Here is a 21794-nt window from a genome sequence, read left to right as displayed (position 1 = left end):
CCGAAGATGATTCACTTGCAAGTCAAAAAATCACAACCAAACGAAGAAGGACGTCTGAGAAGAGACTGACCTTCGCCTGCCCTTTTTCAAAGAAGGATCCAATGAAGCACAGGGATTGCTACAAATACATGCTCACTAGGATCCGCGATGTCAAACAACACCTGGTCAGATGCCACCGCATTCCATTGTACTGCCCTCGATGCATGAATTCCTTTACAGATGAAGATGCAAGGGACAATCATATCAGAGATGCATCATGCCCCAAACGAGAATTTTACAAATTGGAAGGGGTGACAGACTCCCAAAAGACTCAGCTAGCAAAGAGACCGCCATCCAATATGTCTCAAGAAGATCAGTGGTTTGGGGTGTTTGATATCCTTTTCCCAAACCACCCACATCCTACATCACCATACATCGACAACGACTTGCTACAAGACATCACACTATACCAAGACTTTCTCTCTACGCAAGGGCCGCAGATATTGTCAGACATTTTGACAATCAGGGGAGCCGTCACGTGGAATTTACCAAACGAGGAACGCGATCTTGCAGCTTTCCAGCAAACGATATTTGAGGAAGGCTTCAGAGTGATATTCCATCAGTGGGCGAGCCAGAACGGATTATCCCTGGCGGGATCAATGAGCAGCGGTAGTGGAGATCAACTCACGCCCGCCTCTACAAGCTCCCCCGTACCCCCGGAACCAGAACATGTTCAGCAAGATGCAATTCCGACAGATCCTGCACCACGCCATGAGGATGGGTTTTCTAGTCAAGCGGTAGTGGTACGGGAGGACATGGACCTAGCACACTTAGGTGCTGATCTGGATAGCACTGGGCAAGTTGGGGCTGAAGATGTTGAGTTCGGGCATCTACCTGATTTTCCTGAGGGGGAGGAGGATGAGCTGATGCGACTGATACTAAACGATCAGTCCGAAAACTCGTATTCTAACTTTCCATGGGGCTCCTACCAGTAGATCAACCATTCTTCAATATTTTAGGTGGTTGTAAATGGAGGGACGGGTTAAACGCCAAAGCCGGCAGCATACGTGGTAGAGCCTGAGTCGTCTGCAGTGTAAGCCAGCCGGCTGAACTCTTCTGCTAGCTAGTCGACTGTTGTGGTTATGGAATTTATGCCAACATAAGAAAATTGATACCTGACTAATGGGACCCAGCTGGAATTATGCGTAACTACTCTTTTATGCGGAATCTAGCAGTGATTTCGCAACGATTTGCACATAGTTAATACGTAATAGGCAATGTCGCGGCGGCTATAGACGGAGAACGGCGGACGAAATGATTCAAGTGGGCCGTAAGTGTGAGCTGTTCAGCTGCTAAATGTCCCGCCCAGGCTCAAACGATTACCAAAGCTTTGCTTAGTGACGAGGGTTTAGATGAGAGACGGTGGATGCATGCCATGCAAATATACAGTGTTCGAACTACAGCCGATGAAACCACGGAATAATCAATCCAATATATATAGCTTGCTGATATCCATGCCTGCGGAGAAGATTTGGTGAGTGATGACGAAAACCTAGCGCTTGTACGGGTATACAGCGCCCACCACATTCCCAGACTGGAGATAACAAGGGTGCCCGACGGCTACCGGTAATCCCCTCATGATTGGCTTTTGTCATGGAAATATGCGGTTGGGGATTTTTTTTGGCAGCGCTAGCCGAGGAACAGCTAGACTCTCGCCTCTGGTGCAGGATTAGCAGCGCAATCCAGAGCCAAAGACGTTATTTGACTTCCTTGATGGGGCAGTGACTAACAACACGTGCAGGTGGATCCGCCATCCGCTAGAGTTTGGGGTTTAAGGATGAAGGTGATTAAAATTCGTATTCTTGCACTTACAACTCTTGCTTTGCGAACTGGCGTGCCACCATTCCCTGGCACTCGATAATATACTCAGGTTCGTTGAGTGAAATCAGCTTGACAATCCTTTTCACAGAGTAGCTCCCTGACTATTACAAGACCCAAGATGTCACAGACTGCCGTCGAAACGTCTTCAATCCTCCTACGGAATGTAAACGGTCCCACGTTATCGGCGCCGTCCACAATTCAATACGACCAAGACCAAGAACGATCAAGCTCAAGAGAAAAGCCCGGCTATGGGAGACATGATGCATCGAGTGTTGCCGAATTGACTTTTCCAGAAGGTGGCTGGCAGGCATGGCTGGTGGTTTTCGGGTCCTTCTGTGCCATGCTTTCGGTTTTTGGTCTCATCAACTCTGCTGCGGTGTTTGAGTCGTATTTTTCCGAAAACCAACTTGCCGACCACTCGCCTTCACAGATTGGTTGGATATTCAGTCTATATCTTTTCATAGTCTTTTTCGTCGGTATACAAGTTGGTCCTCTGTTTGACCAATACGGACCCCGTGGGCTTGTTGTCGCTGGTGGTCTTTGCATGTCTGCAAGCCTTCTACTTCTAAGCCTGTGTAAAGGTTCGTGTTTTTCGTACATGAATCGTAAGTTTGAGCTAATTTGTTCATGATTGTAGAATACTATCAAATCCTTCTGGCGTATTCCATCTTAGGCGGCCTTGGGGGCGCTCTGCTCAACTCACCTTCCTACGGTGCCATTGCTCACTTCTTCGACTCCCGCCGGGGCTTCGCCACGGGGATAGCAGCCACTGCTGGGTCTATCGGGGGAATCGTGTATCCAATCCTACTCCAAAACCTCTTCCCGACCCTGGGGTTCGGTCCCACTGCCCGAATTCTCGGTTTTATCCTCCTCGGCCTCACGGTACCTGCAACTCTTTTCATCAGGTCTCGGCTCCCAAAAAAGGAGGGGCCCGTCTCAATATGGCCCGATTTCACTGTCTTCAGTAACCCCAAGTTCACACTGTCGGCGATCGGCATTTTCTTTATGGAATGGGGTCTCTTTGTTCCCATTACTTACATCATCTCTTATGCGGCGACTTTACCGGGCAGCAACGTTCACTCATACACAATTCTGTCTATTTTGAACGCTGGATCGGCCGTTGGGCGCTTTCTTCCAGGTCTGGCCGCCGACAAGTACGGAAGGTTCAACATCATTCTAATCACCATTGCTCTGTGTTTTATATCAGTTTTTGGCCTGTGGCTACCCTCGGGAGACTCTCAGTCGATGCTTCTAGCATTCGTCGCCATATTCGGCTTCGCTAGTGGCAGCAACTTAGGATTGGTTCCTGTATGTCTCGGCCAGCTGTGTGACGCACGAGAATACGGACGTTACCTCTCGACGGCAATGATGATGGCTAGTTTTGGAACATTGAGCAGTTTGCCCATTGCAGGCGCGATTCTAGAGTCAAAGAAGGGCGGGCGGAATTGGGAAGGGTTAATCATCTTCTCGGGAGCGTCATATGTTTTGGCTTTCATTTGCTATGCTGCTGTTAGGGTGTTGGCTGTGGGGTGGAAGTTGACGGCTAGATTCTAGGCCTAAGTATCAAGAGGAGAGGATGATAAAGAGCGCAAAATCTACACATATATTCATTTAGAGGACGAACCTTGACAAACCAAGGAAAGCTTTACTTTTGCATATTCCCACTTGCAAAATGATAGCGAACGTCAGAGCTAATTGTTTAAACATTGGGATACCTCACGTCTTGGAGTGTATGTTTCTCGGGTTTAGTCATGATACTGGGACGATGGAAAACTAACTGCAGGTTTTGATAACCAAAATGCCATACTCTACCTTAAAGATTCAACGTTACCTAAATTTATCATGCTTTGAAAACTTGGCCAGGAGATGCACCCACGAAAGGTTCGTACATGATATGGCCAATAAATTGTTGCCAGCTAATTATGAGTATTTCTGTCTCTTTATGATCTAACCCAACTTTTGAAGCGGTACGTTATCGCCGACAACCTGAAGCAGTACCCCAATGGCTTAAATCGAAGCCTTACCGATGAAAAATATTCCTCATCAAGTTGCCAATTGATTGATACCTTTGAGCATCATCGAGGCTGGCGTAGCGTTGGAAGCGTTAGCAAGTGATCATAAAATCTTCCACGCTATTTGCGAAGGGCACGCGGCAAGTCAGTCCAGCCAGTTACGATTTTGCATTATGGGGATGGGTTTATTCGGCAGAGGTAGGGTTGTCGCTTTGCAGGTAGAATTATTGTCGCCGAAAATCGATGGATGCGCTTTCCGAAACGCTTCAAGTGCAGCTAAATATCTTGGCCTGTAACAAACCAAGTTTGGTGCCTTTCCCATCGTATGCGGGTATCGTTTGATCTGTTTTTCGGAATGTAATCGGATTCGTGGTGTCGGCACAATGATACAACGCTAAAGGTTGCGCGACATTAATGTTATCGTTATATCGTCACGGACCCTTTAAGGTGAACTACATCTTTGCAGTAAAACGACGAAGAATATGACTCGCAAAAATGGCCGGTAGCTACAGATAGTCAATGGCCGAAATTGAGCAGGGGGTCTTGGGTTCCTCTTCTGCTGAGGTGTTCATCAAAGAGTTTAATCTCTCAATGGTTTCGTGGTGTAGTTGGTTATCACGTCAGTCTAACACACTGAAGGTCTCCGGTTCAAGTCCGGGCGAAATCAAATTTTTGATTTTCAACTAAATTCTTTTTTTGATAAATTCCATACTTTGGAAGTACAAGCATGACGTAAAGCATAGTCTATCCTTTGGCTTGAGCAGTATCGGATTTGAGTAGGGATTTCCTCCTATTTCAGTTTCTGCCGTCTGCGGATTGGCTGCCTTGCGCTCTGACGGCCTGAAAAGCTGTTGTCAGAGGGAGAAGAGGAGAGGAGAGTAGGAAGATAATGTATGGGATGCGCATTCAATGCTTTCTTTTTTGTGTCTCGAATTTCGTTTACATGTGAGACAACTTTATTTAGTTATGATGCGGCGCTGTATTACGTGCCCGATGTCCCAGATACTGAACCCAACTTATTGCCCCTCGCTCAGTTGAGCGTTTTATCACCCAACGCCACCAAAATACCGTTGTGCGTTAGGCAGAATGGATGATACTGTAAGTTTCTCTCGACCGACCCCCCCCCCCCCCCCCCCCCCCCGAGTTTACTAAAGTTTTCCAGTATGTGTTCGACTTCCGTTCGACGAGGATTACTGCGCTTAGAGGGCCTATCTTTCTACCACCCGACCTAATCTACCAAAACGTGCTTAGGCTGTCTCTTGACGATGTCAACTCCCTCGGCATACCTCGGCGGATAATACTCAAAAAGGAGGACGGTGAACGCAGTGAAGATTTTGAAAATGAGATCCGAATTTACGAACGGCTCCAGAACCTACAGGGAACGATTATACCGGAATACTTCGGTCTCGCAAGCATAGAAGGAGTTAGAGCGCTCGTGCTATCCGACTTAGGAGGCATTGCACTGTTTGAAGAAGGGATGCCGCATTTCGAGCAAGACAGGTTGGAAGAGATGCTGGCTCGTCCGATCCGCCTGATTCGCCAAATGGGCGTCTACCTCAGCGATCTCGCGAGTCGTAATATACATTGGTGCGGGGACGAATTTCGTTTCATGGATTTCGAAGATGCAAAAACTGTCATAGAGGAAGCCGAGAATGATGAAGCCGATATCCTAAAAATGGCACGGTGGCTCAGCGAAAACATCATGGACCGTTAAAAGACACGGGCCAAGATGGCGGCACTGCCGAAGTTGGCGGCACGGGAAAGGCGCAGGCGTCGAAAGCAACTCGAAGGAGTACCGGATAAGAGGGACACCGCGGGGCTGCAGCCTTAGTGGATTATTGTTATCAATACGCAAGCTATTGAAAATATTTCTAGATCGTATTTTGAAACAATAAGGGCCCTAGTGATTATTGTTAGTTACATCTGTAGGAAATGTGAGGGCTGGTCCTCAGGGGTGACTGAGGGCGACAACGCCTCTCGGCGATGAATCGCATGAGATAAACCCTTCCGGGGGTCATAAGAATTTCTCAGACGCCTTGGATGGGATCACAGAACTGTAGCTTCGCAACCGTGGCGTACCTGTTTATACCACATGAAGATGCAAGAGATGCACCAGAGTTTTGTGGCAAACCGAAGTGTACAAAGCCATTTGCATGGCAGTAATCCAAATGAATCAAAAAGTTGTTGGAGTGAAAAGAAAATCAATGAGTACTAGTAAAGAGGCATTTTAGGTGGAACTCCTCTATATGCCCATCGACGTATTGAACGTAATCTACAGCAAGCCTGTCGTTATATACAAACTTACAGATACCCTGGTTTTTTCTTTTCTTTTTCGGCTTATCCAGTCTTATATCATCTACTTATATAATCTATATCTAAGAGGATGCCAATATCTGTGATTAGCCTTGTATCTTCCGTGTCGACTCGAACTGCAGTGCACAACTGACACTTTCAAAGGATATCAAAGTAATATCCACACTTCTTCCAAGTGGTTACTGAATAAAGTCAGCCTGTTTGAGCTCCACCTACCGGTACAATCACTCGTTCACTACTGGGAATCGTATCTACCTATAGAGACATCCCTTCCGCCTTAGGACTTTGCTTAGTGAGGATACTGACGTGAATATGTACAGCGAGAGCAAGTTACTCCGATCCAGTGATCACTGTGATTACTTGTTTTTCGTCTAGTACACGTTCGAGACACTCACTTAGAAATCTCAAAAAAGAGGTGAGAGAACTTAAATGGGCAACTCTAAGCGCTTAATTTGAGCTTCCCATTACCCCCTCCAATTATTTCATCAGAATCCGCCTGTATTCTGCGGGGTAGCGGCCCTCTCGTGGAGACACGTCGCACCGGGCACATGACTGTGAGACACACCAAAAGCGTGCCTGGCGGTTGATCATTCCATTCGCCCTTCAGGTTCCGATCTTCGGCCTTATCAGGTTCGTCTGTGCATTAAAATGATCAACTAATCGTCAATCCCCGCCCAGCTTTCGATGAGGACGCAATCGACGCCAACCATCAGTAGTACCCAGACCATTTCTTGCTTGCTTTGTAAAGTATTTGGAAACACGCATATCAACCACCTTTAGTATTGAATTTCTTGTTTCGCCTAAAATTCGGCAGGCCACCAACTTTGGAAGCTCGTATCGGCCGGCTCGTCGCCTGAAGCAGTGACAAACATGTCTCAAAACCCCAACGCAACATTTAGCGTGTCTGGGAAAACTGCAATCGTCACTGGTGCTGGATCTGGTTTGTTCTGGTGGAAATTCCGCTCAGCCAGAACTCGTTGAAACTGATCATTCAAATAGGAATCAACCTTTCTTTTGCAGAGCTTTTGCTTAAGCACGGCTGCAATGTCGTCGTCGCCGACATCTCCCTGAGACCTGAAGCGGAGACCTTGTTGTCGCACCACAAAGACACCAACGCAAAGCCCCGCGCGGTCTTCGTAAAAACCGACGTGTCTTCATGGCCAGCTCTCTCCAACATGTTCAACGTTACCATCACCGAGTTTGGTGGTTTCGACATCCTTTGCCCCGGAGCTGGTGTATACGAGCCGCACTGGTCCAACTTCTGGCATCCGCCGGGGTCATCGGAAAGCAAGGACAGCGTAGACGGCGGACATTATGCTCTGCTCGATATCAATGTTAATCATCCGATTCGATCAACCCAACTGGCGATCTCTTACTGGTTACATCCCAGCGAGGTGACAAACGCTTCCCTTCCTCCCGCTGTCAAGGCATCCCCTCAAAACCCCAAGCGAATTGTGCACATATCCTCCGTCGCAGGTCAGGTGCCGAACATCAACGCCCCGCTCTATGCAGCATCTAAGTTTGCTATCACCGGGTTTGTGCGTAGTCTCGCACGACTGGAAGAGACGGATGGGGTGCGCGTTAACGCCGTTGCACCTGGGGTCGTCCGCACCCCACTTTGGACTGAGCACCCGGAGAAATTGATGAACTTGGACACGGAACAAGATGGCTGGGTCACACCACAAGAGGTAGCGGAGGCAATGCTTCGGTGTGTTGAGGAGGAAGCCCTTGTGGGAGGGTCAATTTTGGAGGTCGGGAAGGATAATACCCGTTTGGTGGAAACATTCAATGACCCGGGTCCAGACAGAAACCCAAAGAAAGGTCTCATCGCCAGAAATGTATCGAATGGGACTAACGCGGTGTTTGCGTGGCTTAATGATGCTAGCAAGTGGGCAGTTGGAAGACACTAGGAGTCACCTGCGGATGGTTTTCTAAGCTCAGGGGCGATGCATATCCATCTTTCGCAGGAAGTTCAATACACTGTAGTCCAGCGGGCCTTCTCCCAACCCTTTCTTCGGTTGATCTTGGCTCGCAGATGAGCCCCAGGCTCTGGTCTGCCAATTCCAGTCGTCGGCCAGGGAACTTGTTCTCTAGGCACCCTAATGGGATTACCATCGGCCCCACTCACATCAAGGCTAAGCAATAACTGAGCAGCAGACCCAAGTATTATATCGCTTGCAAAGTAACGGCCCGGACTAGATTTTTGGTCAACCCGTTAAAAACAATACGCTCAGTGGCCGAGTGTCATCACTTACCACATGTGTGGCCCACCGCCAAAGGGCAAGAAGCCGGGCGGCAAGGCCTCGTCGCTGATATTCATGAACCTGTCTCCGATCCAGCTCTTGGCATCGGGCCCCCATAGACCTGAATCCTTATGTAAGATGCCCAACGGTACCTGGATTGTCTGTCCTTTTCTGAGGAGATATGTCCTACTGCCGTCCGTAATGGTCGTGTCCGTCACGGGTGTTCTTGTGACGTAGTCCACAACATTGCGTCGCAGTGTCTCTTGAAGACAAGAAACGAATAGCGGACATTGGTTCTTGAGTTTGTTGGCATCGAGGGAAATTAGGTGTTCATTGGCGCCCTCGGATGGCTCTTCGACAACCATGTTTGAGAGTTCATTACGGATCCTGGCCAAAAGCGTTGGCTGATTCCAGATTTCAGTGAGAAGCCAATAGGTTGCTGTTGATGTGTTCATTAATGCAGCCTGAACAATCCCGACCTCAATTTTAGCACTGTCAAGGGCGGATATGCCAGAATTCTGCTCGACAATGAGTCGATCTCTGGTTGCTTGAGGAACATCATCGCTCATCCCATGATTCGCTGTGATGTATTCCTCCATAGCCTTTTGGACGACTGTCCTTGCCTTGGATGCCTTGGAAGCTATGATTGATGGCGGGATATTAAGTAGAAGCTTATGGGAATCGTCGTGGTAATCCCTTGACATCCAATGTTAGGAAGACTGCTTCTGAAAAACATGGAATAAAAAGAAGAATAAAAAGCCTACCAAAATGTTTGCAAAACTTCGGGGCGTTTCCAGGGGCTCTTGGTTCCATAAAAGGACGTTGTAATCGCTACGGCCACGATCTCTCGCGCCCAAATATACAAGTCATCGACATCGAGCTCATCGGAGGCCAATCTGTTGAGAGACTTGGCTACATTGTCATAAGCTGTGGCAGTTATACTAGCCAGTGACTGGCCCGTCAGTCCTCTGCGAAGAACCTTGAAAAATTCACCGGTGAAATCCGAATCTTTCCATATTTCCAAGGCTTGCCCTTCCGCACCAACTATTTGGCCCATGAATGCAAGACGCGATTCATCAAAACTAAGCGTCCGGCTTCTAAAAATTGAGGATGCAAGTTTGGGTGATAGCGCGATGTAGAGCTTGCTTCCGAGGACAGGGAGTGTGTATGCCGGCAGGTTATACTTCCCACTATACGTCGTCAATTTCCCAACATCTCGGGAGCTACGCATATCTAAAAACATTGCTGTTGGAATTCGCGTTGGAGGGACTTACTGGTATATGGCGTGGTATTTGTACTTGTGATGAATCAAGCCGATAAGATGGCCTATGAAAGGCAGCTTAGGCCGCAGAATCGGGGGTTCTGCCGAGTCAAAGGGAACAGGCTGTAATGTCAAATAACCAAGAAATAAAATAGTCAAACAAGCGGTGATGATCAGAATATCGTTCACATGGACCGATGCTTCAATCATCTTCAGTGCGAACATAGTGGCGCTTCGGTTCGCCAGATGCGAAATATGCTTGAAAAAGTCGGGTGTAAAACAATGGCAATTTGAGTAGTAAATTATAGACATGGCCATAGGTTCAGTGTGCGAACTATGTATTTATCTCAAATACAGGCGCCACTGTCGCCCATGTGATCGTAGTGAGAGCGCCATTGTGAATTTCTATTGGTTACTCTGCTATTTTTATCGACAAATTGAAGACAAGAATGCTGCAGCAAGCCTCTGCATGCATCCTGGGTACTGCCGAGGACTTGGTACTTACCCGATTCAGAATGCACATTTCTCTTTATGAATATCAATATCAAATTGCGCGGTTCATGGTGATCTGCATTGTAGCAACGAGATGGTCACATTCTAAACTGTTGACATCGAGAAGATTAATACTGTCTGTGAAATCACCAAAACCTGCTCTCAACATGTTACATACACGTAGGCTGAGCATAACTTTCATCTTGTTGCTGCGGCTCCAAAATCCAGTGTCATTCAATATTGCCCAAACGCAATCTGTTGGAATCACAGGTTACCCGTACGGGAGTAATCGAACGTAATCAAAGGATCAAACTGGTACTGTATTCTTCTGTGTATCTTCCGTGTAGAAGAGTAGGTAGGTTGGCAGCAGCAGCAGTAGTGAAGATATCACTATTGGCAGCCCGGAGGTTGGATCTCCGGGTTCCGCTGCCGCTGCTGGCCAGCTCCCTGTATTCTGGCTGAGTAATCCAACACAATCAAACGTCCCAGAATGCAAGTATCTTCGCATCAAGGCCGTGGTGCGAGCTGCTGTCTCCAGCCTTACGTCTATCCTCCCTGGTGACAAGCAACACACATACAAGCACCGCTGGCTAAAACAATCCCACTGTAAAAGTTTCCGGCTTCTCCTATTGATCTTGTGTTGGGTTCAGGCGAGAGAAACGGAGTGTCTTCAAGATGAGACCTCAACCAACTGAACCTGCGTTTTACTTTGCAATATAGGAAGACGTAGCAGTTATCTAAAAATCAGTCATGCACCAAGAGATAGAAAACTTGAGAAACGAGCAACATTCTCATCCTAATATCATAAGTTTCACCCTACTCTTCATCGATACCTTGACTATTCGCAGTCCACAAATTTTGGTTGATCGTCTTTTGCACAAGTTTGCCCAACGGGTCCTTGAGAGGTCCAACTGGGTTACCCGTCACCGCGGCCCTGATATTGGCATCTACCGAGTAGTAGTAGAAGTAAATATCCCCTTTACGTGCGATGGTAGAGCCCACGCCCAGGCTTTGGCCCAGTTCAAATCATGGGGCAGATCCAGATTGATAGCTTTGTTCTTTCAGGGCTTTGAGTTTTTAGATGACCAATCTTTAAGCGAGGTCTATGCCCGGCCTTTGGTGCCATCCATGTTGGGTTACAAATACTAATTGCTATCGACGACAGAATATGAGGGTACATTGTCGGACCTGGCGAAACCGCCTTCAGTGTGTCGACAAATGAAGCTGTCTCGTAGAGAAATGCTCATAACGGACGACGGAAGCTCCTGTTAATATCACATAGTGATCTAACGTACTTTTGGCCAAGAGTTTGTTGCAAAGGTATTATAATTAATTGCAAAATGAGGCAAGTATACTGAAAGTCTTGGATTTAATGGAAGTGTATCGGAAACAACTAACGCCGAACACGTCAAATGCTCATGTTCCTCAAAACGGCACCGGGAGTGCACCTGATAGGCCATCAATCTCCAATAAGCATTCTGACAGTCACAGCAACACTTTCCCGCCGGAAACATTTTTGTGCGGAAATGAAAATTGCGTATTGGCTCACCAGCCAAAGGAATTTTGTATATTTGGGTTTTCCGTCTATAGTTTGTACTATTAAGTAGCTTGTTGAATGAAGGCCGCTTTGATAATTAATAACGTAGTCGATTTCCGAGGCTTCCAAGGAAAACACGTGGGGGATATGCTTGCAACGGGAAGATTTAAAGCCAGGTTAAGGTTAATATGCATCTTTTTTGGATGCCAAAAATCCAAATGCAGAAAGTTCCAACCTTCTTTTAGTACCGATAAAAGTTTAATCCAAAGACGCTTTCATAATATTGTCTAGTTGGACTCCAGGCAGGCCCTCTGTTACCAGCAGAAATACGATTCTTACATCTGTTTTTTTCCACCACATGCGCATAGTCCGCGCTAGCAAGGTTCAAATGTTGATACGGAGCGATCGGTAATTGCGATCAATATGTTAAGGTTTGACCAATGAGATTTTACCACAGATTCCCAGAGTGAAAGCCCGTATTACACTTAATAATAAGGGGTCCACGATGCTTGCACGAGTCAGTCATGTTGTCAGTGCTCCTGTATATGATGATGGCTTTAGCAAATGGGCAATGGAAAGCATGCAGAGAGATTTGTCGTGGATTGCAAGAAATTTGAAGTAGGCTATCATGAAGTCTTCTGTTAAGCAGGCCGTTTTGGCGGCCTGTCTCCCGTGGCTGGCATCTGCTGCTTACAATGACGCTTTCGTTGTTGAGTTCGATGGGTCCGTTCAGCTGGTAGGAAATCAACTCTAAGCACACCCCTGAAAACCCATCCCTAACGTTTCGACAGAGCCCCGAGGCCCTGACGAGCAAGGCCCAGGTCTCTTTTGCTCAATCTAGTCTGGATTGCACTGCGACTCAGCGGTACTACTTTACCCACGACCTATTTCAAGGAGCATCATTCAATGTCGCTTGCAGCAACGAAGGGCTTAACCGAAAAACCATCCTATCTACAGTGCAGGCTATCGAAGGCATCTTGAAAGTATGGCCAGTCAGCACGGTGGAGCCGGCCATTCACAGGCGTCGACTGCCAGGCATCTCAGATGGCGGTCGCGTCTCCCGAAACCTTGGGACATATGCGAGGAACGACCCATCCCTCAGTACCAGAGATGAAACAACGCTCGACACCTTTTCTACGCATGTCGATACCGGAGTTGCCAAGTTACACGCTGCGAGCATCAAGGGCTCAGGCGTACGTGTGGCCGTAGTTGACAGCGGGTTCGACGTAGATGTTCCAGGTCTTAGTAAGACTAACATCGCGTTCGCTCTTGACCTGACAGATGGTGATAATGACGTGCGCGATAATTGTTCTTTCCACGGTACTCACGTTTTGGGAACTGTCGGTGCCAAGGGCGATGAGTCTAAGTACGGCGTTATCGGTGTGGCCCCTGACGCGACCTATGAGCTTTACCGCATTCAAAGCTGCACAGAAGGTGCGCAAACCGACGCGCTCATCAACTCATTTCTTGAGGCAGCGGAGAGGGGGGTTGATGTTATCACATGCTCATATGGAGGAGGATTAGCATTCCCCGAAGGTGAGTTACGTGCCAAACAATCTAAGAGAGCATGCGCTGACATATTTCAAGATCCCTGGTCTGCTGTAGCCACGCGTCTCTTCGAGAATGGCACATATATATCCCTCCCAAGCGGCAACGGTGGCCCTGGAATTTTCAGCGGCCTCAGCCCTGGTGCCGCCAACTCCATCACCTCTGTCGGATCTGCGGACAACTCGCTGACTCCCTATTACACTTGGGAGGGAAATTGGACTGCTGGAAGTGACGCAGGACCTATTCGATTCGTACCTGGCATACCTTTCGACTTCCCGCCAAACAAGAAGCTGACGGTTTGGACTCCGGATACACCCATTTCCGACGAGTGCCAACTCATTCCAGAAAAGCCTGACCTTCCCGCTGATCTGACCAACGTTGTGTTGCTCTCTCAATATGATCAGTGCTGGAAGTCGGCAAATGGTACCACACTCTCACTTACCAAGGTTCTTGGTATTCCATACGCCGTTTACTACACCTCCAGCAACTGGAATATCTCCAACGGACCTCTTTTTATTGATGTTACCTTGGATGAGAATCTTAAAGGGGTTGTTACAATTGACTTTGCGACCGCTACCCAATTGGTAGAAGCGGCCAAAGAACATGGCTCCGTCGAAGTTTTCGTTGCCAACGAGCTGTCTATCTCGAACGAGAGTGTGGAGAACAAACAAAATGACCGATCTGGCCTGCTTACATCAAGCTTTAGCAGCTGGGGCCCCTCCCTTACCGGAGGTTCCATGCCTTTGTTTCTAGCTCCAGGAGGCAACATCTTGAGTACCTTCCCGGGGAATATCGGAGGTTGGGGAGTTATCAGCGGTATGTTCTATATACACTTTTATCCAATTCGGTCATTGGAAACGTTTCTGACAAGACTACAGGAACTAGCATGGCCACGCCGTTTGCTGCCGGAGTCGCTGCTCTCGTTAAGCAGCAACATACAGATTACACACCTCAGGAAATACAGGCAGTAATTGCAACCACGGCTCGTCCAGTCAAGTGGAACGATGCCGATGGCAAGACTGAAAACTTCTTGGCACCAGTCTTCCAACAGGGAGGTGGCCTCGTAGACGCCTGGAATGCGGTCCATTCCACAACGCTGCTCAGCGTTGCCACCCTCGCCTTCAACGACACCGCCAATCGCCCCAAAGAACTTAATTTCAACATCAAGAACACGGGAACTGAGACTATCACTTACCAGCTAAGCCATGTCGGAGCTAGCTCCGGCTATGTTCTGAAATTCGCAAATGGGTATAACTTGACTGAAGCAGAGGTGTACCCTGTCTATGCTGAAGTCAGCATCTCCCCAACCACGGTCAAAATTGAGCCTGGAAAGTCAGCCGCCGTATCGGTCTCCATCTCCAAGGAGCCTGCCCTTGCCGATGCTGCCACTCGTGTGTCATACTTTGGCGGCTACATCGCCATCGAGGCAGAAGGATCGACCGATGTCAATCAACTTTCCCTGCCCTACACTGGATTCGGAGCGCCGTTGGCCACCCTTGCAAACGTCAACAGGGATCTTTCATATTTGTCGGCTTGGAACATGACGTCCAACACACCATCAAGAATGGATGGAGGCCGAGTTTTCACCTGCACTCTGAACACAACTGCAGATGTCCCCGCCTCATTCGAGGATAACATTTTCCCTGGCGTCGAGGTTTACCTCTTTATGCAGACACGCGATATGAGCATCAGCATTGTGGACGCAAACTCCGGAAAAGAGATCTTGGAGGCTTACCAGAGCACATCTGAGGATGTTTGGGGCCCCGGTAATACCTGGTACTGGGACGGTTCCGATGCTAACAAGACTTTTGTGCCGGCCGGAACCTACATCTGGCGTGTCAAGACCTTGAGATTGAATGGGAACCCGGAGAGAGAACAAGACTGGGATATATATGACACCGGAAATTGGGTGCTAAACTACACTCCAGACAGCATAGGAGTTCCGTCGAAGTAAACAAAGTGTATAGAGTGATGTATTCTTAGTATCTTAAACTTATTATTGGAAACAAACCGATCTATTTAAGTTGTTGAAATTATCAATCAACTTGTGAATCTGGCGAGGTAACTATAGATAGAGTTCTTCCCCTCATTTGTAATAGGAAGATATCAGCATTTATCAACGATAGATCGAACCTGATTATTATTTTCTAGTAACTGAAACAGTCATGACCATCTTTAAGTATCAGCCGGCTAATTCACGCCAACATTCAGAATAGGAATGAATGTTCTTAACATTTTATTTCGACCAAACGCCTGAGACCTTTTTTTCATTTTTTTTTTAACCGACTTCGAGCTTCCGAATACACTGTATTGATATTTGGCGAGCTTCTACCTTTACAAGTATCCTGTGATTTCAACAGCCATCACATCTCATTGTGATGACATTCTGGATGCAGTTTGTTGAAAGTGCATTCAAAAGCTTTAAACATTGGTTTTGCTATAATAGAAGTGTAACATCTTGATAGCGTTTTATGTATTAGTTGAAATATTATTCAGTCTGTTTCTTAACTAAATTTCCAAGTATTCAATACAACCCTAGTATTCAATACGACTGCAAACTTGTACTACGCACCACTGAGCCGTTTCCAGCGTGATATAAAAGCTTAGCAATCTCGGTGACAGTCCTATTGATGATTTCGAGCAACCGGAACTGTGAATATTTGCAGCAGAGATAATCAAATGGGTATGCTGCCGCCATATTACACGGCTCTAGAGTCTTACAACATACGGACTTGGCTGAGAACTATAAATGCCCTATGACAAGCACTTTTGATTTGGCCTGAGAACATAGTAAGATCATAGTAAGAACTAACAGGTATGAGTGAGTTTATTTCAACGCGTAAAAATATCAGAGGGATCATATCTGAAATAGGCATCAATGAACGCTGCTATTAACATAGTTGGTGTTTATCCTTCATGCGCATTAATCATGAAAGAGGCGTTTTGTCATTATCTCAAGAATCCGTTCCCTACTCCGTCCAGTTCGACCACGAATAGCCCTGGGTTCATCTTGGCGAAAAGGCGAGAAACCTGGAGAGACTGACTCAAATCAAAACTCGCTTACCGTTCATCTGTATTTCTTTTTCCTATTTTGGGTCATTGAAGGTTTATACTTTCGACCAAACTGGGGCTCCCCACCTATCATACGACACCGTTTCATCGCGTTCTCCAAGAGACTGCGGTCGTCATCTAGCGGATTAATGTGCTAAATGGGAACGATCTTCAGGCGTTTGAATCTTAGATTTAATTTTTTGATTGACTTGGTAAAGATTCCACCTTTAACTAAGCCACAACGACTCCATTCAGGGGCAGATGATGACTTAATATGGGCCCGTGGGCTTTCTTGCTAGTTATTTGAAAAGCCGATGACACTTTCGCTAACACAAAGACTTAAAGGTCGGCCTTGAATTATACTTGACAACTCTTGAATTGTGCTTCCAGCCAGGACGAGTCACTGTCTCCATACGTCACCAACTTCACATACCCAGACGTTCAGAATGCGGCAATTCTCCAACTTCGCTCTCCTGTCGATGCTGATTGCGTCGGCAATGGCTGCAGGCTGCGTTGTCCGGAGGAACTCCTGTGTACGCTGACGAAATGCCACCCGCTCTGTTGATGTATGCCCTTTGGCTAACGCTCCATAGTCTCCCCGGGATGTATGCGATGCTCTAGCGAAACCGGGAGCTTTCCCGTGTGGGTCTACCGAGAGGCAAAGCTCCGATGGTTGCCTCATGGGTTCTGATAGCGTGAATCCTGATCTGTATTTTATTGAGGTAAGTCCTTCTTTGCGTGGGGCATTGGAAACAGGATTTACTAAAACCTTGTCAAGTGCACCTGCTGTCCTGCGTAAATGCGAGCTCGTTGGTGCTACGAGAGAGATGAAAGATTATCGGGTCATACAATTGGGCCGAGAATCGTTGATTGGACTTGGAATTTCACTTTGGATGTGGATTGTAATGAAGCCTTGTCTGTATTGAATGCTCTGGACGCTAGTGATTGGCCTATTATGCCGATTGGAACATTCGATATGTCACCTGAATGCAGTCACCAACTTTATGATAAGAATAACAATGTCTGTAGTCTAGTCATGCCGTTTTTGCACTTTGCCAACTTTTCACTTTTGGCTATGGAAGGATATCAAGCCAAAGTTTCTCACAGCTCTGCATGTAGTAAGTTATGCCGTGTAAGCCATGCCTTCTTGGCTATCTATTATCCCTACCGTCAGAGCTAATACTTTTGGCAATTCCATCCACAAGCCCACCGTTCTATCCAACCAGTAACTTGCGAGGTGGAAAAAAGGGAGGGGCCATATACACAGCAAAGTCCTTGCGCGCGCTCTTGTTGTTTCTGGGACCGAGCTAGTTTCACTACATAGTCATCATTAGGTGCAACCGGAATATTCACCCCGATTTCCACATCACATGTCACGTTAAAAGGATCAAACATGTATGGAATCCCCAAGGGCTTGCCATTCGGAGCAAACGGTGCCGGCCAACGGTAGCCTTGACTCAAAATCGAGTCGGAAACAAGCATGATGTCATTCGGGCTTTATAAAGTAGTACGCTCGGAGCGGTTGCGCCCAACAAGGCGGAGCGGGCTGAAGTTAACTTGTCCTGTGGAGGAGTTAACATGGAGCAGATGTAAATGAATAGCGGGGTCATGTACGGGAACGACCGCATTGCTAGCGGGCACTAGATGCAATAGCGCCGTTGAGGAGCGGTTCCAAGATCTAAATCCCGACCTGAGACAGCCTGCTCCGAGGGCGACCCAAAAAAATGTGAAACACAACCAGCCATTGCCTACTAGTTGGCAATCACGAAGACCAACCGTCGCACCGCCTGTGAAGCTAGGGCCCAGAGCGGCGTCGTCTGTAGGGACCACTTGGGGAATGTCTCTGGAAGATCTTGATGCCGGATGATATGTCGACCGAAACTGGTGCCATCTTTCCGACAAAGTCAGGCCTCAGTCCAACGCCGGTAGGATGTTCTCTGTATGCGCGGTTTTATATCATTCCATGAATCCGGCCTAGGTTATCAACACTCTCCAAAGTTACAGAACCGGGCTGAGACTGATCGGCGGTGCGGGGCCGTTTCCGGATGCCGTCGTCGTCCCGAGTTGCTTCCATGGAGACGATCACAGGCGTAATTTGCTTATAAGCTGCCCCGGGAACTCGTTTCCTTACGTTATTTCGACTCTTCTATCGCATCACTTCATAATATCTATCAGGCCAACAAGTCTATTCTTCTGAAAGCCTTGGCTTTCTAATCTATCACGACCGTATCTCAACACTTGGTACCCGCCGAGTATGACTTCTGCTCATCAACAACCCCAATCGGGGGCGCAGCTGGCGAAGAAGGTCGGACAGAGCTCATGGCCGGCCATTGCCGCGGTTGCCGTCGCCGGACTTACGGCACAGTACTACTTCACCGCCGCCCCGGCCATCAAAGCAGCTCCCTCCACTCTCGAGGGCTGTCTGAACGACGTCTGCGCCGGGAGGTCAGACTGCGTGCAATTCCCCGACGGCAACGGGGGCAAGGAACTTTTGTCGTGGGCTCGTCCGTTTAACCTGGGCCGCGCGTCTGTCCCCTCCGCCATAATCCGTCCCAAGAACGCGCAGGAAGTGGCAGGCGCCGTCAAGTGCGCCTCCAAGCACAATGTCAAGGTCCAGGCCAAGGCCGGGGGCCACTCTTATGGGTGAGTTCTCCGAAAGTTCTACCAAAATCTATTTACAGTTTACTAACTCTTTGATCAGAAACTATGGTGAGAGAGTTCCGCACTGATGGCACTTGAGGCCCCGCGGCCTTCTTGATTTGTACGTCTACTAACAGTCATACCAGGACTCGGTGGCCAAGATGGTGCCGTCTCCGTCGACCTGGAGAACTTCCAGTACGTCCAAGTCGACAACTCGGATCCGTCGAGCAATGTCGTGGTGGGTGGTGGCACGAGGCTGGGCCAGATCGACGAAACTCTGCGCTCTCACCAACGCGCAATTCCTCACGGAGCGTGCCTCGGTGTTGGGATCGGAGGCCATGCCACTGTCGTAAGTTTCCCAACTGTCGATCTTGGCATGAACTGTGCTGACAGAAGCCCAGGGCGGTATGGGGCAAATGTCGCGGATGTGGGGGACCACGCTGGACCACGTCGAAGAGGTCGAGGTCGTCACCGCGGATGGGACCGTCGCCCGTGCGAGCACCCGGGAGAACCCCGACCTGTTTTTTGTAAGAACCTATTCTCGACTCTATTCTCTGGGGCACACGCCGTTGGCTAACTCGAGACCCCGCAGGCCCTGAGGGGAGCTGGAGCTGGCTTCGGCATCGTCACCGAGTTCGTCATGCGGACGCACCCGGCGCCGCAGAGTGTGCTTCACTACAGCTACAACTTCCAGTACAGCCGGCTCCCGGACATGGTTGACCTCTTCCACGACTGGCAGACCGTGGCCGCGGACCCGGCGCTCGACCAGCGCCTCGGCACCGAGATCGTCCTGAACCCTCTCGGCGTGCGCGTCTCTGCGACGTGGTACGGCACCGAGGCCGAGCTCCGCCAGTCCGGCATCCTCGACCGGCTCCCCGCCGGCAGCGACCCCGTCGTCCTCCGCCAAGAGAGCTGGGACGGCTCCCTCGCCCACCTCGCCATGGAGGAGGCGCTCCACGTCCCGGACGCCCCCGGCAAGTTCTCCTCCAAGAGCCTGGGCTTCACCCGCGAGGACATGCTCTCCCGTGCGGACATTGCGGATCTGTTCGGCTGGCTCGAGGAGCAGCGCAGGACCGCCGGCATGTGGTCCATCAAGTTCCACGCGGCCGGCGGCACCGTCTCGGAAGTGCCCGCGGCGGCTACCGCCTACGCGCACCGCGACAAGGTCATGTTCTACCAGTCCCACGCCGCCTGCGCCTCGGGGGCCCAGAGGGGCGCCAAGGCCCTCGTGGAGGACTTCCACAGGAAGCTGCTGAACATGCTCCCCGGGGCGGGCGGCACGTACCCGGGCTTCGTCGACCCGGAGCTGAGGGACGCGCAGCGGTCGTACTGGGGCGACAACCTCCCCGCGCTGGAGGAGATCAAGGGCAGATGGGACCCGGAAGACGTCTTCCACAACCCCCAGAGCGTTGTTTCGCGGGCTTCGTAGGTCGCAAGGCAACTAGCAATACAATCTATACCGATTGAGGCGTACAGCGCGCGTGACCTGTTGATGCCATTCTCGGCTGCAAAATGAAAATCTCAAATCCTAGTAGAATACAACGATTCCTGGCTGGCGACCACTGGCATGGACGTTGGGATTTGCTCCGGCGATCACCATGGTCGAAAATGCAAACCAAGCCTCGTAATCGCAAGTTGTGGTTTGTTTCAATGGATGCCCAGACGTCATTGGGCGGGTGTTTCTCGCCAGGGGGGTTTGGAGGGGTGGTATACGGTGTGAATGCGGCGCAGACGCAGGCAATGATCCTCGAAACCGCATACGCCACCGGCTTCGATGAAATCACATACGGTAACAAGCAACGTCGGCTCCTCGTAACGGAATCCTCAAATGCAAGTCCCCCCTGGTTTACAACCGGCACAGTGCCGACCGTAACCCTGAACGTGTGCATGTTGATCGCCTAGACTCGGCTCGCTGCCCCCTTGCCTTTGATACTCGCGTTGGCCGCTCGCGTGCTGGCGAAATCCGTGCCTGGTGATCGTCCAACGCGCGCGGAGAGGCGATCGGACAGCGGGAAGACGATCCCTAACCCCCCGAGAAGACCACCACCACCACTAACCTAAAAGCCTATACAAACCCGGAAATTCACGGGGCATCAAGCAGGTTGCTGCTGGAATGCAACCAACCATCAAACCTGCACCGCGTGTCTCAAAGGTCCGGCATCTGGCCACGTGCGGGCCGGAGCCCCTGCTCTTAGATGAAGAGCGCCTGCATCGGAGAGGGCAAGGGGAGGGCGCGGGAGCGACGGAATAGGCTGCTTCGAGCAAATTGGATTCCGCGGTGGCAATATATCAGCAATATCAAGGGGATATTAAGTTGCGCAGGATGGCGTCAGGAGCGACAAATGGGAAGGGGGGGTGTGCCAACCAATGTACGGCAGCCCGTCGAGGACTATCGCAGCGTACCGCGTAGCAGCCGTTGCCTTGTGGAAGGAGCCGGCCGGTCAGCCAGGGTGAGGCATAGAATCCCAACAACGACCGTCGTTGCATCCAAGCGAGCGACAAGGGAAGGACTGGCGCGGTTGGGCACGGGTTCCGGGGAATAAAGGCATTGCAGCGCAGCGAAGCGCCCAGAGCGTGGCCTTTCTCATCAAAGCCCTGCCGGGCTGTCGGTAGGATGGTCGGCCATGACGGGAGGAGGTCTGGGCCGACGACAGCAACCAAGAAATAGATACGTCTGAAGCGTGGTCCGGGGGTTGGCGGCAGGCAACTTCGCGGGGGAGGGAGCGATCCGGGGGAAAGGAAGGGGTTGAGAGAGATGAGCCGTAGCAGAAAAACAGCAAAAAAAAAAAGAAAAGTACCAAAGAACCCGGCTCGTTAGCTTGTACAACTTTGGCTCA

The 21794-nt window shown here is 49.4% G+C and overlaps 5 protein-coding genes across 5 annotated transcripts; 4 read left to right on the top strand and 1 right to left on the bottom strand.

The window, feature by feature from the left end:
• Positions 1 to 1978: 1978 nt before the first annotated feature.
• On the top strand, positions 1979 to 3414 carry EsH8_II_001507 (uncharacterized protein; the record flags this gene model as incomplete). Its single annotated transcript, XM_083264805.1, has 2 exons — positions 1979 to 2294; positions 2534 to 3414. The coding sequence occupies 2 exons, from the start codon at positions 1979 to 1981 to the stop codon at positions 3412 to 3414; spliced, it is 1197 nt and encodes a 398-aa protein (XP_083122127.1).
• A 3641-nt stretch (positions 3415 to 7055) lies between these two features.
• On the top strand, positions 7056 to 8095 carry EsH8_II_001506 (uncharacterized protein; the record flags this gene model as incomplete). The annotated part of the gene is made up of 2 exons (XM_083264804.1): positions 7056 to 7125; positions 7185 to 8095. The coding sequence occupies 2 exons, from the start codon at positions 7056 to 7058 to the stop codon at positions 8093 to 8095; spliced, it is 981 nt and encodes a 326-aa protein (XP_083122126.1).
• A 62-nt stretch (positions 8096 to 8157) lies between these two features.
• Positions 8158 to 9914, bottom strand: EsH8_II_001505 (cytochrome P450; the record flags this gene model as incomplete). The annotated part of the gene is made up of 4 exons (XM_083264803.1): positions 8158 to 8380; positions 8441 to 9124; positions 9193 to 9618; positions 9703 to 9914. The coding sequence occupies 4 exons, from the start codon at positions 9912 to 9914 to the stop codon at positions 8158 to 8160; spliced, it is 1545 nt and encodes a 514-aa protein (XP_083122125.1).
• A 2432-nt stretch (positions 9915 to 12346) lies between these two features.
• Positions 12347 to 15220, top strand: EsH8_II_001504 (serine endopeptidase; the record flags this gene model as incomplete). Its single annotated transcript, XM_083264802.1, has 4 exons — positions 12347 to 12454; positions 12510 to 13254; positions 13306 to 14082; positions 14145 to 15220. 4 exons carry the CDS (start codon positions 12347 to 12349, stop codon positions 15218 to 15220), a joined length of 2706 nt encoding a protein of 901 aa, XP_083122124.1.
• Positions 15221 to 18571: 3351 nt separating this feature from the next.
• EsH8_II_001503 (FAD-binding oxidoreductase) lies at positions 18572 to 20386 on the top strand (the record flags this gene model as incomplete). The annotated part of the gene is made up of 5 exons (XM_083264801.1): positions 18572 to 18960; positions 19019 to 19026; positions 19104 to 19306; positions 19359 to 19484; positions 19550 to 20386. 5 exons carry the CDS (start codon positions 18572 to 18574, stop codon positions 20384 to 20386), a joined length of 1563 nt encoding a protein of 520 aa, XP_083122123.1.
• Between the last annotated feature and the right edge of the window lie 1408 nt (positions 20387 to 21794).

This window comes from Colletotrichum jinshuiense, chromosome 2 (genome assembly GCF_051148585.1).
Source record: "Colletotrichum jinshuiense chromosome 2, complete sequence".
Classification (NCBI taxonomy): domain Eukaryota; kingdom Fungi; phylum Ascomycota; class Sordariomycetes; order Glomerellales; family Glomerellaceae; genus Colletotrichum; species Colletotrichum jinshuiense.
The sequence above is the reverse complement of the archived record's forward strand: the minus strand, read 5'-3'. Positions and strand labels throughout refer to the sequence as shown.